This window comes from Phyllobates terribilis, unplaced genomic scaffold (genome assembly GCF_046119375.1).
Source record: "Phyllobates terribilis strain yellow unplaced genomic scaffold, ASM4611937v1 Scaffold_6737__1_contigs__length_42433, whole genome shotgun sequence".
Classification (NCBI taxonomy): Eukaryota; Metazoa; Chordata; class Amphibia; order Anura; family Dendrobatidae; genus Phyllobates; species Phyllobates terribilis.
The window spans coordinates 10509-25220 of record NW_027369479.1 but is presented as its reverse complement, the minus strand read 5'-3'; the positions used below and the strand labels follow the sequence as shown (position 1 = coordinate 25220).

At 39.9% G+C, this 14712-nt stretch overlaps 2 protein-coding genes across 2 annotated transcripts; both read left to right on the top strand.

The window, feature by feature from the left end:
• Positions 1-7493: 7493 nt before the first annotated feature.
• Positions 7494-10976, top strand: LOC141251147 (putative GPI-anchor transamidase). Its single transcript, XM_073670256.1, has 12 exons — positions 7494-7594; positions 7939-7980; positions 8057-8201; positions 8514-8743; positions 9085-9142; positions 9287-9364; positions 9683-9771; positions 9885-9966; positions 10155-10340; positions 10424-10507; positions 10623-10712; positions 10833-10976. Exons 1-12 carry the CDS (start codon positions 7494-7496, stop codon positions 10974-10976), a joined length of 1329 nt encoding a protein of 442 aa, XP_073526357.1.
• Positions 10977-11028: 52 nt separating this feature from the next.
• LOC141251146 (uncharacterized) lies at positions 11029-14019 on the top strand. The gene is made up of 10 exons (XM_073670255.1): positions 11029-11595; positions 11828-12139; positions 12238-12417; positions 12539-12633; positions 13085-13160; positions 13254-13331; positions 13441-13534; positions 13597-13646; positions 13747-13851; positions 13933-14019. Exons 1-10 carry the CDS (start codon positions 11029-11031, stop codon positions 14017-14019), a joined length of 1644 nt encoding a protein of 547 aa, XP_073526356.1.
• The last annotated feature ends 693 nt before the right edge of the window (positions 14020-14712 follow it).

Below are 14712 nucleotides of genomic sequence, written 5' to 3'. Positions count from 1 at the left end.
CACTTCTTGGCCGCACGAGCTAGAGCGCGGTCGCGCCAGGGCAAAGTTGCCCCTTCTCTTTTCTTCTTGACGTGCACTTGCTCCTCGCCTTCCGCGCCTTCTCCCTTGTGCACGTAATCCTCGTATTTAGACACTTTACTCCACGAAGTTGGGATTACGACAATATACTCATTTTGTGGCCTTTTACGCCTGTAGTTGATGCTAATTTCCACTATTTATGATGTAAGAAATGCCGACAATCATGCTCCCACACTTTAACTATTGCTCGTCCTCGAGTAATCCACAACTAACTCTTAGCGGGCTCAGTGAGTACGGATGGTACAACCGGAGTGGTCCTTGATCAACTTCTAGCTCATGGTACCTAGAATCATAAAATAATGGGCGTAGATTCCGACTCTAGACAAAAGTTTCAAAGCAATGTAATTTAACTATCTAGACTCTAGCAATGGTACCAAGTATCCCCCAAGATTTGAACTATGTTTACCTCAGTGAAAATGCAATCACCTAAATCTCCACACTACCGAAGATGTCTCTATCCAAGTGACATATAAATGTGAATGACGGAAGATTAAATAAGCAACTAGAGCTTGTCACGGCATGCTTCTTACTTATGGTAATTCTACACAAGTTCCAAAATTGTTGAAAACAACCATCACCCATACTTCACTCAAGTTATACCACATGCATTTTTCCTTGATCCCTTTATCCTATTACACTTTTTACACCTTTACATTTTGGGTGCAGAGGTCCGTCCATTTGATGGTCCAGACCAAATTATTATTTTTCTCTAGGTAGAATCTGTCCATTTTATGGTCTAGACTGCTATGAGACTCTTTGCTTAATAGATCATGGAGGACCGATCCCTTGGTTCTATTCACACCTTGGGCACCGCGTGATCTTCCAATATTCTTTTACTTGGAGGTTACTACCTTTATATTTTTTATTTTATTTTTCCTATAAAAAGGACGAGAGCAATTTATAATGGCATAATGATAAATTTAGAGAAAAGGTGGTGATTTTGTAATCTAAATAAGGTTCTAGTGCGTCTTAGTCATACTCCACATGATCGGGCCTAAGTCCTCTACTTAATACAGCATATCCTCACTACACATACTTGAAATATTAACATCTAAGGCATAGTAAGAAAATTTGAAGATCATGCATCTTTGTCGAAGTTCACACCGTCACAAATAAGGGGAAAAACTAAGGATACCGACTCTAAAATTTCAAAATTCAACAAAAAGGGAAAACTGAATCAAAATTTTAAATGCAGGGATATGCGAGGCTACTCTCCTCCCCCACACTTAAGCTACACAATGTCCTCATTGTGAAACAAGGACACATATAACTCAAGTGGGGAAAAAATGAATTACCTCTTTGTCGGGTTTTCTCTCGGTCAACGCATTTGTTTAACCTCGTTGGATCGACGTACCTCTCTCTCAACCTGATTCGACCAATCTCTTGGCCAACTCAACCTTCCATATCCAATATTGCTTAATTCCTTTTTTCTTCTTAGTAAAACCTCTATCGTATCCCTTCTCCTTCTTCACGTAGCGTCCCGGTAGTAACTTAGACGTCACTTTGGGTACCTGAAATATGGGTGGAAGAAAAAGGGGGATTTCTCCTGCTGATATTAGCATGGGGGGCCCATCGGCCAATGCTAGCTCTAATCTATCAACATCCCTCTCGGGATCCACTACCTTAATAGCAAAAACACTCGTTGCCTCATCTCCAGACTCCTCGTCACTACCAATATCGAAGCAAACTATGTCTCCATCAAACTCTAATGATAATGTCCCTCTCCCCAAGTCCTTAGTGGCGGCTGTTCTCATAAACGGTCTCCCTAACACTATAGGTACACCCTCTCTATCATTCTCCATGTCCAGCACATAAAAGTCCGTAGGGAAGAAAAGTCTATCTACCTTAACTAGCATGTTCTCTACCACTCCCCTGGGGCGAATAGTCGACCCATCAGCTAATTGGACTAGAATATTTGTTTCATTTGAGGGTCCAAGTCCTAATTGCTTGCATAGATAATATGAGAAGAAATTTATAGCAGCTCCTAAATCTAACATAGCTCGGTCAAAATTAGAATTGCCAATTTGGCAAGGGACAATGACCATACCCGGATTGTTGAACTTACGAGGCATGCGATGCTGGTAGATTGCGGACACTCTTTCTCTGGCTGCTACTCTGTTGGTTTCTTTCTTCTTTTGATTCCTTTTTACCGTGCAAAGCTCCTTGAGGAACTTCATGTACCACGGTATGCTTTGGACCAGCTTGAGTAAGGGGATGTTCATGACACATTTATTAAAGATTTCAAAAAGCTCTTTATCGTCTGATTGCCTTCTAGTATCCTTGAATGCTTCTGGGAATGGAGCCGGAGGCTTCTCCGAAAAGAGTGGAGGGAAATTTGGGCGAACATAGTTGCTCTGACGGAGGTTGAAATCGCCTCTTGGATCTTCTAGTTCTTCTTTTTCCTCCATCAGACTTCCTCTTTACTTTTCTCCTCGTGTTGTTTCTTCTTCAGCAAGGGGTATGGAACGGGCACGCTCAGCCAGACACAATCGCATCTCTGTCTTTGTAGCCAGGGCGCAGTCGCATCAAAGTTTTGGGAACTGGCTCCGTCTACACGCGGTCGCACGCCTGGGTGGCACAGTCGCGTGGTCCTCTAATAGGATGTGCCTGGGCGCTTGGGTCTGTGCATGGTCGCGGGTCGGCTTCTATAAGGGGTGAGCAGTCTTGCATTTCCATGCGCGGGCGCGGCTCTTCCGGTTTGTGTTGTTCTTCTTCTTCCTGACTTGCCTTCTTCCAGGAGTTTTTACCGCTTCTTAACACCATCACACTAACATTCTTTAGATTCTGACTTGTGCTCGCTATGTTTTGGTTCAGGTTCACCACCGTCTGGGCCGGTAGTGAATTGGAATTGTTTTGCCCTAACGTCGAGACGTTCTGCTCTATCTTCCCCATTTTAACTTCTAGATTCTTTAGCCTTGACTCGGTGTTTTGGTTAGTTGATGCGAGAGTGGCGACGGTCTTTGCCAAATCTTTGAGCATCTCCATAGTCGGAGCTCCTTGATTCTGCTTCACGAGGCCTCCACCTCTATTGGTCATGTTAGTCTCGGTGAAATGGTTGGAAATTCTGCTGATTCTCCCATGGACGAGGAGGTCCATATCCTCCAATCGCGTTCACTTCCGCGATTGTATCGTCCCTATGCTCGGGAAATGCCTATGAATGGTGACTAGTACTCACACAAATACCGCAAAGATGCGTGGGGCGCCGCTCTCCGTTGGGCACCAACTTCACGAGCATTCTCCTGGTCTCGGCTAAGTATACAACCAAGCTTGATCCTTCTACGCTCGAGTTCACGGTGCTGCTCTCCGAATGGTAACTAGTACTCGCACAAATACCGCAAAGACGTGTGGGGCGCTGCTTTCGCAATGGTGACGAGTACTCACACTTTTCCCCCGAGGAACACATGTATGGAGGGAGATAAGTGAGGTTTTAGTTTTATAAATGTTATATTCATCACGAGCATTCTTAATATCCATGGTTATTGCATAATAAGGGCACCAACTTCACGAGCATCCTTGTTCTAAGAAAGCAACTAGTCCAAATAATCCTAGAAACCCTTATTATGCAATAACCATGGAAATCCCAAGATTCAAAAGCACAATAGCATGAAGATCAAAGATAAGTAGGCTTGTGCGATAGCATTGGCAAATCGCCGAGACTCGACACAAGTTCACAATCTCTACACAATAAGCACTCGCAAATAGTCTATGCAAATCATGCTCGCTACCTAAAGACAAGACTTTTCAAATCGAATTATCTAGCCTAGCAATATGAAAGATAATAATCAACCTGGTTGGCCACCTAGATAAAATCAAGATCAATCAATGATAAATTAAAGCACAAGAGATTATGAAACAATCCTCAAATTAAACTAAAACATAAGCGTTTCAATTCTCACAACAAACCTAGAACAATGGCTTCAACCTTAGAAGTGCACTACGATGGGTTTAGCTAGACATAGCCATAGAAAGCAATGAATAACAAGGGAAGATGGTGGAAAACGAACCAGGGGAGATGAACGAACAATGGAACAAAGCTGAAGCTTCGTCTTGGATGCGTGCTAAATGTCTGCGTAGAAGAATTCACCCTAGAAACCCAATTTTCTCTACCTTATATAGTCTCCTAATAAAAGAAATTAAAATAACTGAAAACAAATCAAAAGATGTGGAAATAACTAATAAAATAACAAGATAAAATCTTCAAATCTGAACATCCCGTGTCCGTGTCGCGGTCGAGACCAAGTTGTCGTGGTCGAGATAATGAACCAGCTTTCATGGGTCACGGTCGTGACAGATCATCTCGGTCGTGACCACCTTCTCTGAGGCTGAATCACGGTCGTGACATATGGGTCTCGGTCGTGACTGCGCATCTGAGACAAACTTCTGGCTTCTACAGAAAGAAACGTCCGTAAAATCGTCATAACTTTTGTCTCACAACTCCGATTACTCTCATCTTTTTAGGTCTTTAATTAGACTTCAATATCTAACTCTTCAAATTGGAATCACCTCAATCAGACATCAGATCAGGGAGAAAAAGCCATCTGAACTCAGCTCAACATCTCTGCACTTCTTCTCGGCACTTCTTCGGTCTAGCTCCATCCCGAATGCACCAATGATGGATACAAACGGAATCTCCATGGTTGTGCCACTAAAAACGCCTACGAGCATCCCGCAAATCCATAAATAAACTCCAAACCGGATTCCGGGCATACCACTCGTCAAACACCTAAACACCACTAAACCTAGTCTAATAGTCGCTAGTTAACACCATATAACAAGCTCCGATCAAACTCCACCACACTTAAACCTTGACCGTCCTCGAGTAAGCAAAATGAAACTCACTCCTCCTATAAGCACAAAAGGTCTACAATAAGCGTGGAAAGAGTCTGCTAGCGACTATACTCCGAACACCGAGTGTAATTGAGCACTATCCTAACTCCAATCTATCTCCTTATCTCTCCAAGATGACCTACCCAAGTCCCTCCTTATGTCTCCACTTCATATGTCACCACTCCATGATAGTAACCAAGTCAAACCAAGTGGTGTGCATTAAGCACAAGTGGAATCCTAGTCTCCTCTAAGGCTAAGGGTACATATAATGATAAAAGTAAAACCGAGTCACCCACTCGCTTACACACTTCTTATACCTCCGCTTCAATTTATGTCCTAAACCACTAATAAATATCATCAAACCATACATCACAACCACCAATCCTAATCAAGAAATCCGCATAGCACAAGCACAACAATATGCATCAAACTCCAAGAATAGAAATCTAATCCTAGAATCTAATACAACCGCCAATAATGTGTAACAAATCTCATGAAATAGCAAAAGATGAGCATGTGAAGCATGGATATCAATAAGCTAAAAATAGAAGAATAAAAGGCCAATTACTAACTTCTTATTCCTCCTTGGTGAATCCTAAAACCCGAGACAATCCTTCAACTCCCTTCTTATGTCAGCGATGCCGAATCATAGTAAGAGAACTGAATCCTAGGACACTCAATTGTTTTACACTCCAATTCTTGCTCTAGTGTCCTTTCGGGTTTTCACCAGACACTCTCTATTCTTTTAGGCTCATCAACAACTCACATCTCTCAAGTCCAAATATTTCCCGGCCTAGAGCCGCATGGACTACCTGCTTTTTACCTAGGCCGCCTTTCGGGTTTTCAACCTATCCCAGGATTTTCACAATCATTTCTTTTTAATTTTTCAATTTTTTTATAAAACCTAATACGAAATTCAAATACGAAAATACCAAATGTACATCAACTATCCACTCCCCCGCACTTGAATCGAGCATTGTCCTCAATGCAGCAAAAGATGACTAATAATAATGGGGGAAAGGAAAAATAACATACCACACACCGCGGGTTGCCTCCCGCGAAGCACCTTTGTTTAAAGTCATTGGCTCGACTTTTTTCTCTTGGTTATCCAGCACTAGGCCCATCAAAGGCCATCTCATCAAGGAACCCTCTCTTCTTCCTCACATAATAGGATCTGATGCATCGTCCTTTTCTTACCCTCTTGTCGTACCAACCCTTCTTCTTCACCTTGAAGCTCACATTGCTCATTTTTGTTCCACGATTAGGAATGGTTATTACATTACAAACCTTAATGCACGGCAATCAGAAAACACAAAGTTTACAACGACAACCCATAAAAGCTATGAACCTTAACTGGATCGAAATCAAAAATTCCCTAAATCACAAAACCTCATCTTTATGGTTGAATCCTAATTAATGAACAATAAGGGATCATTCTTAACGAAATACACAGCAAAATTTACAAAAATCACAACATTAACCTCGTCTTCAAAGGGATTGTCGGACTCTCACCTTGCTTGAGTTGTAATTGGGAAGATCGATTACCTACAACGAGTGACATATATACCATGGAAGCAACTAATGTAGTGCCATTTGATGCATTAGCTGAGAGCAAATACATGAAAAAATCTTCAACTACATGATAACTTAACGTACCGTGGGGTGTAGGGGACGAAATGAATTTGATTTCAACCAAATTCCAGTCATCTTGAACATTCTTCAACTCCTCTCCAATATGCAACAAACACACATCAATAAACTAAAAGAACAGAAGTTTGCAAAAAAAAAAAACGAATTCAAAAATTTGCTTCTAAAATCCGACAATCCAATCCATTATTTTCGGATTGGATTTAATTCGCGAATTTTCGAATTAATACGGGAAAAAAAAACTCAATATGTCCTAATTCGTATTCTACGTACAGACAGACAACAGTACACACAAAATCTCTAACTTTCTGACAGAGCCCAAGCTATAGATTTAGAATATGTTCTATATATATATGTAATCTATGTAACGTACTGATAATTATATCAGGACTTTGCGAAAAATGATGCGTTGTGAGCATCATTTGCTCCTTAATTTTCTTACAGACTTTGTAAGCATTATCACGAGATTGCCCTTTTTTAACCTATAATAAAATAAAATAAAAAATCTCTAACTTTCATTTTTTCAATCTCGCCTCCTTCCCCAAGTCCTCCACCCATCCTTCCGAAATTGCATCCGTACTCCGGCGCTCCCCAGTCCTTCAACGGCAGCCACCACAACGGAGTTTCATACCGGCCACAAGTGCAGCATCGAAGGTGTCTCTCCCCACCGGCCATCACTCCGTGTTCCGAGTTTCGAGTTTCGCATCTTCCATTCCACCACCACATCACCCCTATAAAGAGTAGTTCTGCTCCAAAACGTCATTTCACTGATCGAGTTGTACCGAAAGTCTGGGAAGAAAAACTGTACTCCGGAGGTCAAAATCGTAAAGCTACGGCTTTCGATATTCCTTTTCCTCCGATGATTCATCCCTGTTGAACTAAGAAAGAAGATGGGCCATTCTTTGGTACTCCGATTTGTCTTCCTCTCATCCATACTGTTGATGTCTACCAATTGGTACCAAAACAATGTCTTGGCATCGGATCCCTCGACTACCATGCACACCAACAATTGGGCCGTTTTGGTCTGCACCTCTCGATTCTGGTAATACATTTTCCGCTGGAATCACTAGCTTATTATTTTATTCTGATTTTGTCATGATCTGCAACTGGAGCTATGTGTTTACACATTTGCTTGCGATTTCGTCGCAGCTCCATCTTTCTTACTGATTTTCTGGTAATCGATGCTTTTATTTATATAATTTGGGGGAAATGTAATGTTATTGCCTTGTTTGAACTCAAATTGGCTGACTTTCAATTGCATCTTATATTATCGAGTGAGTCCTGCATTATTTTGCTTGATGCACTTGAGTGTGTTCTTTGATTAATCCTTTTGAGCTTACTTTCAATTGCACCTTAGTGACTGATAGTGCTCTTTATTTTGTGGAGGTTCAATTATCGACACATGGCGAACACTCTATCACTGTACAGGTAAAGAACTGAATCTTCCTTTCATTCCTTATGTAGTATATTGGAATGATTTACTCAGTTTTTCCTTGCCTTGCAGAACAGTGAAACGACTAGGAATACCTGACGAAAGGATAATACTTATGCTTGCAGATGACATGGCGTGCAATGCTAGAAACAAGTACCCTGCCCAAGTTTTCAACAATGAAAACCATAAACTGAATTTGTATGGTGATAATGTTGAAGTATGTTTTGCTCCTAGCTTCTCTTTGGCATTGGGCTTTGCAGTTTCTGCTGTAGTTAATCTCAGCTGGACATATTCATTTGTCATGATCATGAAAGATGACAAGTATTTTCACCTTTGCTATCCTAGTGGGACTTTGGCCAATTATGTTTTCTAGTAAGAAAATGAAAACCTTTTTTTATCCTCCAGTTGCACTCCTGAGCCCTGTCATTATCTTTGTTTTGCTTGCGTGCCTATTTGTTGGTATGACTCAGGAAAGTGTATATATATTTTCTGTCGTAATTCCACTGAACCTTTGAATTAAACATTGCAGGTGGATTATAGGGGCTATGAAGTAACAGTTGAGAATTTCTTGAGGGTATTGACAGGGCGTCATGAAAATGCTGTTCCAAGGTCTAAGCGCCTTTTAAGTGATGAGGGAAGTCACATACTTCTATATATGACAGGACATGGAGGAGATGAGTTCTTGAAGTTCCAGGATTCTGAGGAACTCCAGAGTCATGATTTGGCTGATGCTGTAAAGCAAATGAAAGAAAAGCGAAGGTGGAGTATATGTCTATAAACTGATTTTTTTCTATGAATTGATAGACACGACATGGATATACCACGCACATCTGATTCATAAACTACTGAGCAGATAAACACCTATCAGTTTTTTTCACTTTTTGGTAATAGGACCGAAGTTAATCTAAAATTTAAAACTCACCACCATCAAAATTAAATTGAAAAATCTTTCCTGTATATGCATTTTAATCTTTTGTTTGGTTTGAAACATATATTCACCTTATTTGATCTCCTTTAGGGTGATGAGAAAGCAAGTGTGAATCTGAAAGGCAATATTAGAGCATGTATTTGTGCGATGATATAAGTTTGTTGTGTTTCAGGTTCAAGGAGCTCTTGATAATGGTGGATACCTGCCAGGCTGCTACTCTATTCAACCAGGTTTGTAATACTTGACAAAGCTAGTTAATGTTGTCCCTAACCTTTATCAAGAATGCTTCGGGAAGTTTATTTGCTGAAAAAAGACTAGGCAACTTATGTTTGTTGGAAGTTATAAGTACTTAATGTACTTATTTTTCTTTACAGCTCCAGTCTCCTGGTGTTTTGGCTATTGGAAGCAGTATGAAAGGAGAAAATTCTTATTCACATCACCTGGATTCTGATGTGAGTGAAGAATATTATTCATTTGCCTGTTATTGACTAATAAATATTCTATGGAAGCTTTTACAAATCTGTATTATTATATTCATGCAAAATATTTTCCTGGAAAGCCTGAAGATACCAGTAAATGGACCTTGTTGGTAGATAGGTGGTGCCATGTCAGCTTTGCTCAGTGTTTTTTACCTACCACAAGATATCTTAAAATACGCACGTGGTTCTTCAGTTTTTCTTACCATACTTTTTTTGTAATTATTTTTCCAAACAATATCTTGAGTAAGCATAATAAGGAAATATTTTGTTCATGACATTCCTTTAATGCAGGTTGGTGTCTCTGTTGTGGATCGCTTTACTTACTACACACTTGCCTTTTTTGAGAAGTTAAACATGTATGACACTGCTTCATTGAGCAGGTATGTAGAGTATTTCGGCAGATGTGAATTGCCAAATTTGTATTCTTCAGTTAATAGATCAATAATTTGCTTATAATAAAAGTTTTAACTGAATTATTTATATTCTTTTGCAGTCTATTCAAATCATACAATCCAAATCTATTGATGTCAAATGCCTTCTATCGTACAGATTTATACCAGCGCAAGTTGGAAGAGGTATGGAATTGTGGTAGTATTCCTTCTTTACATTTGATTCGTTCATTGTATAAAATCATGACCTAACAGGGTACAAAGAAAGTGAGAGTATATGTAAAAAAACGAAAGGAGCTCCAAGATTTCTACTGTTTTGAGAAGCTCTATGATTTACATCGCATTTAGAGTGTAACAGTGTGTTGGTCTTGTAGGTTCCAGTGACCAACTTTTTTGGTTCAGTAATGGAAACTATCCACACAGATTCAGCATATAAAGCATTCGGAAGCAAAAATATGCAAGATACTGAGCTCAAAACAGTAGCGGATCAGTTAAATGAGGGTGAAAAAATAAGAGAAGTAATTGCTGCTGAAAGTGAAAATGTTATTTCTGATAAAAAGGTTTGGATTTGGTTGGCATATTCTGCTTTTTATTCTTGTCTGTCTGCTATTTCAACTTGATGTTTTTGTGAATGATGTTGCAGTCTGAAGAATGCCCCATTCATGAATTGTGGTATACTTTTCTTGAAAAGTTTGATGATAGTGAAAACTATGTCAACTATGGGTTGGTGCTGATGCTGCCAGTGTTAGCCTTCTCCACTTGGCTATCAAGATGAATAGACTACATTCTGCTGTTTTGGTAATGCAAATTAGTTTGATACATTTGAACCTCTCTTGTTTTAGAAAGAAGACAATGTATTCTATAATGCATTTAACTTGTACCAATATCAGGATTTGGCTTTTGTTTGCACAAGAATTACAACTAGATTGAAGGTATCCTTGTAAATGAACTTCATCTTATATGGCTCTGTCATCTCTCAATGCTGAATATAGAACAATACAACAACCTTGGATGACAGAACACTGAAATTCCACTTAACATGACCTATTAAGTTTAGAGGCAACACTGTAATACAAGTACAAAATGGCAACTACAAGTTGATACGGTGGGACAAATCTGACCCGAACCGAGAAAACAAAACCATGTTCACCAGCCCAAATAAACATATCCAAGCACAGTTACACGGTCAACGATAAGACTAAAACCCAACCCTGAAACTCACAATCATCCTCATCCTTGAGCCTCAAAATGCTATGCTCAGTGCAACATCAACGATTCCTGCTCTTTCAGCGCAACCCGCGCTTCCTCTTCCCGCCATTAAACCCCATTTCTCCGCGAGCACTCCATTCATCGCAATCCCAAACCCTAGCACCTCAACAAGATCAGCAACAATCGCTTAAACCCCAAACCTCCCAAATCCTCTCAATCCGGCATTCGCTCCTATCCCGCGAACTCTCCGCCGTAGAAATTGCCGAATCCTACCTCACCAGAATCCGCGATACCGAGCCCCGTGTACGGAGCTTCCTGCATTTGGCGGAGGAGGAGAGTGTAATCCGGCAAGCACAGGAGTTGGATGCTAAGATTGGGAGGAATGAGGATTTGGGGCCACTCGCTGGGGTGCTTGTTGGGGTTAAGGATAATCTCTGCACCCTTGATATGCCTTCCACTGGTGGCTCCAGGGTCTTGGAGGGCTATCGCCCGCCGTATGATGCCACAGCTGTGAAGAGGGTGAAAGATTGGGGTGGGATTGTTGTTGGTAAGACTAATATGGATGAGTTTGGGATGGGGAGCTCTACTGAAGGTTCTGCCTTTCAGGTTTCAACTCTATCTATCATTCCTCCTGTATTTGAACGGTTTAAATACTGTTCCAATTGCAGTGTGAACCATCTGTTACACGATAGATAAAGATCACACGAACTGAGTGCTACACAATTTCAATTTAGAAACTGCTAGAATGCCAATGATGTTTTGGATACATTATTCATGAAATATATCTCTATGATGATTGATGTTGGTTTACTCAGGTGATACATATGTTGATAAATAGGTGACAACGAATCCATGGGATGAGGGGCGAGTTCCAGGAGGATCATCTGGAGGTTCAGCTGCTGCAGTTTCTGCTAGACAGTGTGTAGTTTCACTTGGAAGTGACACTGGTGGAAGTGTTAGGCAGCCCGCCTCATTCTGTGGTGTTGTTGGGTTGAAGCCAACTTATGGACGGGTGTCAAGATATGGGCTTATGGCATATGCATCATCTCTAGATGTTGTAGGATGCTTTGGCTCAACTGTTGCTGATGCTGGACTGCTTCTCCATGCAATTTCTGGTCACGACACACTTGATGCTACCAGCAACAAGCAAGTGGTGAAAATAATCCAACCTTATATATATATGCTAATATTGTCATTTGGTGATGTTGAACATTTCTTAATGTGTTTTGATCTTAAATCGTTCTCCAGGAAGTTCCTGATTTTACATCTCCATTGAAGTCCATTGATTCCTTCGAGTCTAAACCCTTGAAGGGATTGAGAGTTGGTTTGATCCGTGAGACTGTTGAAGATGGTGTTGATCAGGAAATAATCTCTTCAATTCGTCTTGCTGCTGCACATTTGGAAGATCTAGGATGCTCTGTAACAGAGGTATTTCTCCTTTTATCTCCCCTGTTTTGCATCTTAACTCAGAACATTTGTTTGCTTTTCTGTAAATACCCCATTCTACCTACTTCTTTGACAGTAAATTTGGTTGTATCATAATTGTAAGGTCTCTTTGCCATCTTTCTCCCTCGGGCTTCCGGCTTATTACATTCTGGCTTCTTCAGAGTCATCATCTAATTTGGCGCGTTATGATGGCATCAGGTAAATCTTCTATTTGATGATATAAATGACACGAAACTATCTGTGAAGGCAGGCTCATGCCATGAAGCCTAGTCTAATAATATACTATAAAGAAAGGGTAGAGGTAGGTTAAAGCCTTCATCACACTTTGTGTAGTCTTATTCCTCAGCTGTCCTTTTTGACCCACATGTCTAATTATGCAATTTCCTGGTTAATGTTGGATTTATGAATCCTGGTACTGAATCGCCATCTTCATCCATAAAAAAGGTGCAACTTTATTGGCCTGTGTTTCTCAGCCTTTTCTTTGTTTTACCATTTTTATAGTTCCAATTCCCACTGATGAGATTACATCTTTCAACTGAAATAACACACAGTTGGTGTCAATTTATGAATTTCTTTGAGTTAGAGATTAAACCGAGCTTCCTTCTTAAATTATCACCCCAAAACTTCATGCTGCTACCTTGATGTTCAGGTATGGTAACCAAATTACAGCTGATGAGCTAGCCTCTGTATACGGGGATTCTCGAGCGAATGGATTTGGTTCTGAGGTTCGTCACAAGTATTTCAAGAAAATCACCTTCTACTATTTTTTTCATGCTTAGTCAAGCAACTGAAAGTACTATATGCTTTAAATTTTGCAGGTGAAGATGAGAATATTGATGGGAACATATGCCCTGTCAGCTGGTTACTATGATGCATACTATAAGCGTGCCCAGCAGGTATATTATTATCACAATCATTTTGTATTCTATTTCTAATTTCTTCATTGTATACAACTTCCATTATTCCATATTAATGTTCAATTTCCACTATTCAACTTGTTTTTAGGTTAGAACCCTGGTTCGAAAAAGCTTCAAGGCAGCATTAGCTGACAATGACATTCTTATTTCGCCTGCTGCACCATCCGCTGCCTATAAGATTGGTATGTTTATATACTCTCCTTCATTAACAGACTTTCCATTTGATTTTATTTTCTCTCCATAGGTGAAAAGAAAAATGATCCACTGTCAATGTACGCTGGTGACATTATGACTGTAAGCACATTATACTTATATTACATTGCGCTGTATTATACTAATTGTCATGCAGGAATATCTCAATTATCTTGGTGCCTTTTCTCGCTATAAATACTAGGTGAACGTGAACTTGGCTGGACTTCCAGCACTGGTATTGCCCTGTGGATTTGTGGAAGGCGGCCTACCAGTCGGCCTCCAAATGATTGGTTCTGCGTTTGATGAGGTAATACCGCCAGCTGTACTCATTTCGAAATTTCAGTGCCTTGTTATATACTGATGTGAGCTGATATTGAGCAATATGTAGGAGACACTGGTGAAGGTGGGTCATGTGTTCGAGCAAACCCTTAATGGCCGTAGCTTTGTCCCTCCTCTTGTAACAGATGCCATTTGATCAGCCTACCAATCTCTCCAGTTTGTATCTTTCTTCTGCTCATGGGTTTTCAGTATGCAAAATGAATAGTGTCTCTTTAGTCACTTAATTGTACATGTTATTGATAAGGTGACCATGATGCTTTAAGCCTGTGGTCATGTAATTCAGGAGTAATACCAATGAATGAGAAGTGAGAACATCTTTTTTTTATAGAGGAAATAAGGATCCTAATACAGTTTGTGACATCAAATTAGTTTTGATTGATTAGTGGGAACACTCAAGTAAACAAGAAATGTTGGGCAAAATATACGGACCGAAGACTGGATTGGTCTTGTTCGGGACCGAAATTATAATCTTTTATCTAATCTAATCTTATAATCTTCTAATAGTTACGGTGTACCAAAAAAATAAATGTCCTCATTATACCATTAAATTTAAAAGTAATTAGGTCAATTTTTTTAAAATGTGATTAATTATGTATTTATATAAATGTCCTCATTATACCCATTGAATTTAAAAGTATCTTCTAAAATATATCGTGCAAGAACTTTGCACACTTTATTATCATTACAAATAATTTTTTATAACGACCGAATAATACCGATATGAACATGAAAATGCTAATTAATAATAAAATATGTAATAACAATATGTATTCGTCCAAGGAGAATGCCCGGGTCGAAGTCGCTTCGCGTTCGCCTCGGATTGTCTGAT

What these genes read in the sequence shown, in the direction of transcription:
- LOC141251147 (XM_073670256.1), top strand. Translation starts at nt 7,494, where the DNA reads ATGTCTACCAATTGGTACCAAAACAATGTCTTGGCATCGGATCCCTCG. An exon ending in TGTATGGTGATAATGTTGAA is followed by an intron (nt 8,202 to 8,513) that starts GTATGTTTTGCT and finishes TAAACATTGCAG; the next exon opens with GTGGATTATAGGGGCTATGA. An exon ending in ATGTTATTTCTGATAAAAAG is followed by an intron (nt 10,341 to 10,423) that starts GTTTGGATTTGG and finishes ATGATGTTGCAG; the next exon opens with TCTGAAGAATGCCCCATTCA.
- LOC141251146 (XM_073670255.1), top strand. Translation starts at nt 11,029, where the DNA reads ATGCTATGCTCAGTGCAACATCAACGATTCCTGCTCTTTCAGCGCAAC. An exon ending in ATCCGCTGCCTATAAGATTG is followed by an intron (nt 13,535 to 13,596) that starts GTATGTTTATAT and finishes TTCTCTCCATAG; the next exon opens with GTGAAAAGAAAAATGATCCA. An exon ending in ACGCTGGTGACATTATGACT is followed by an intron (nt 13,647 to 13,746) that starts GTAAGCACATTA and finishes TATAAATACTAG; the next exon opens with GTGAACGTGAACTTGGCTGG.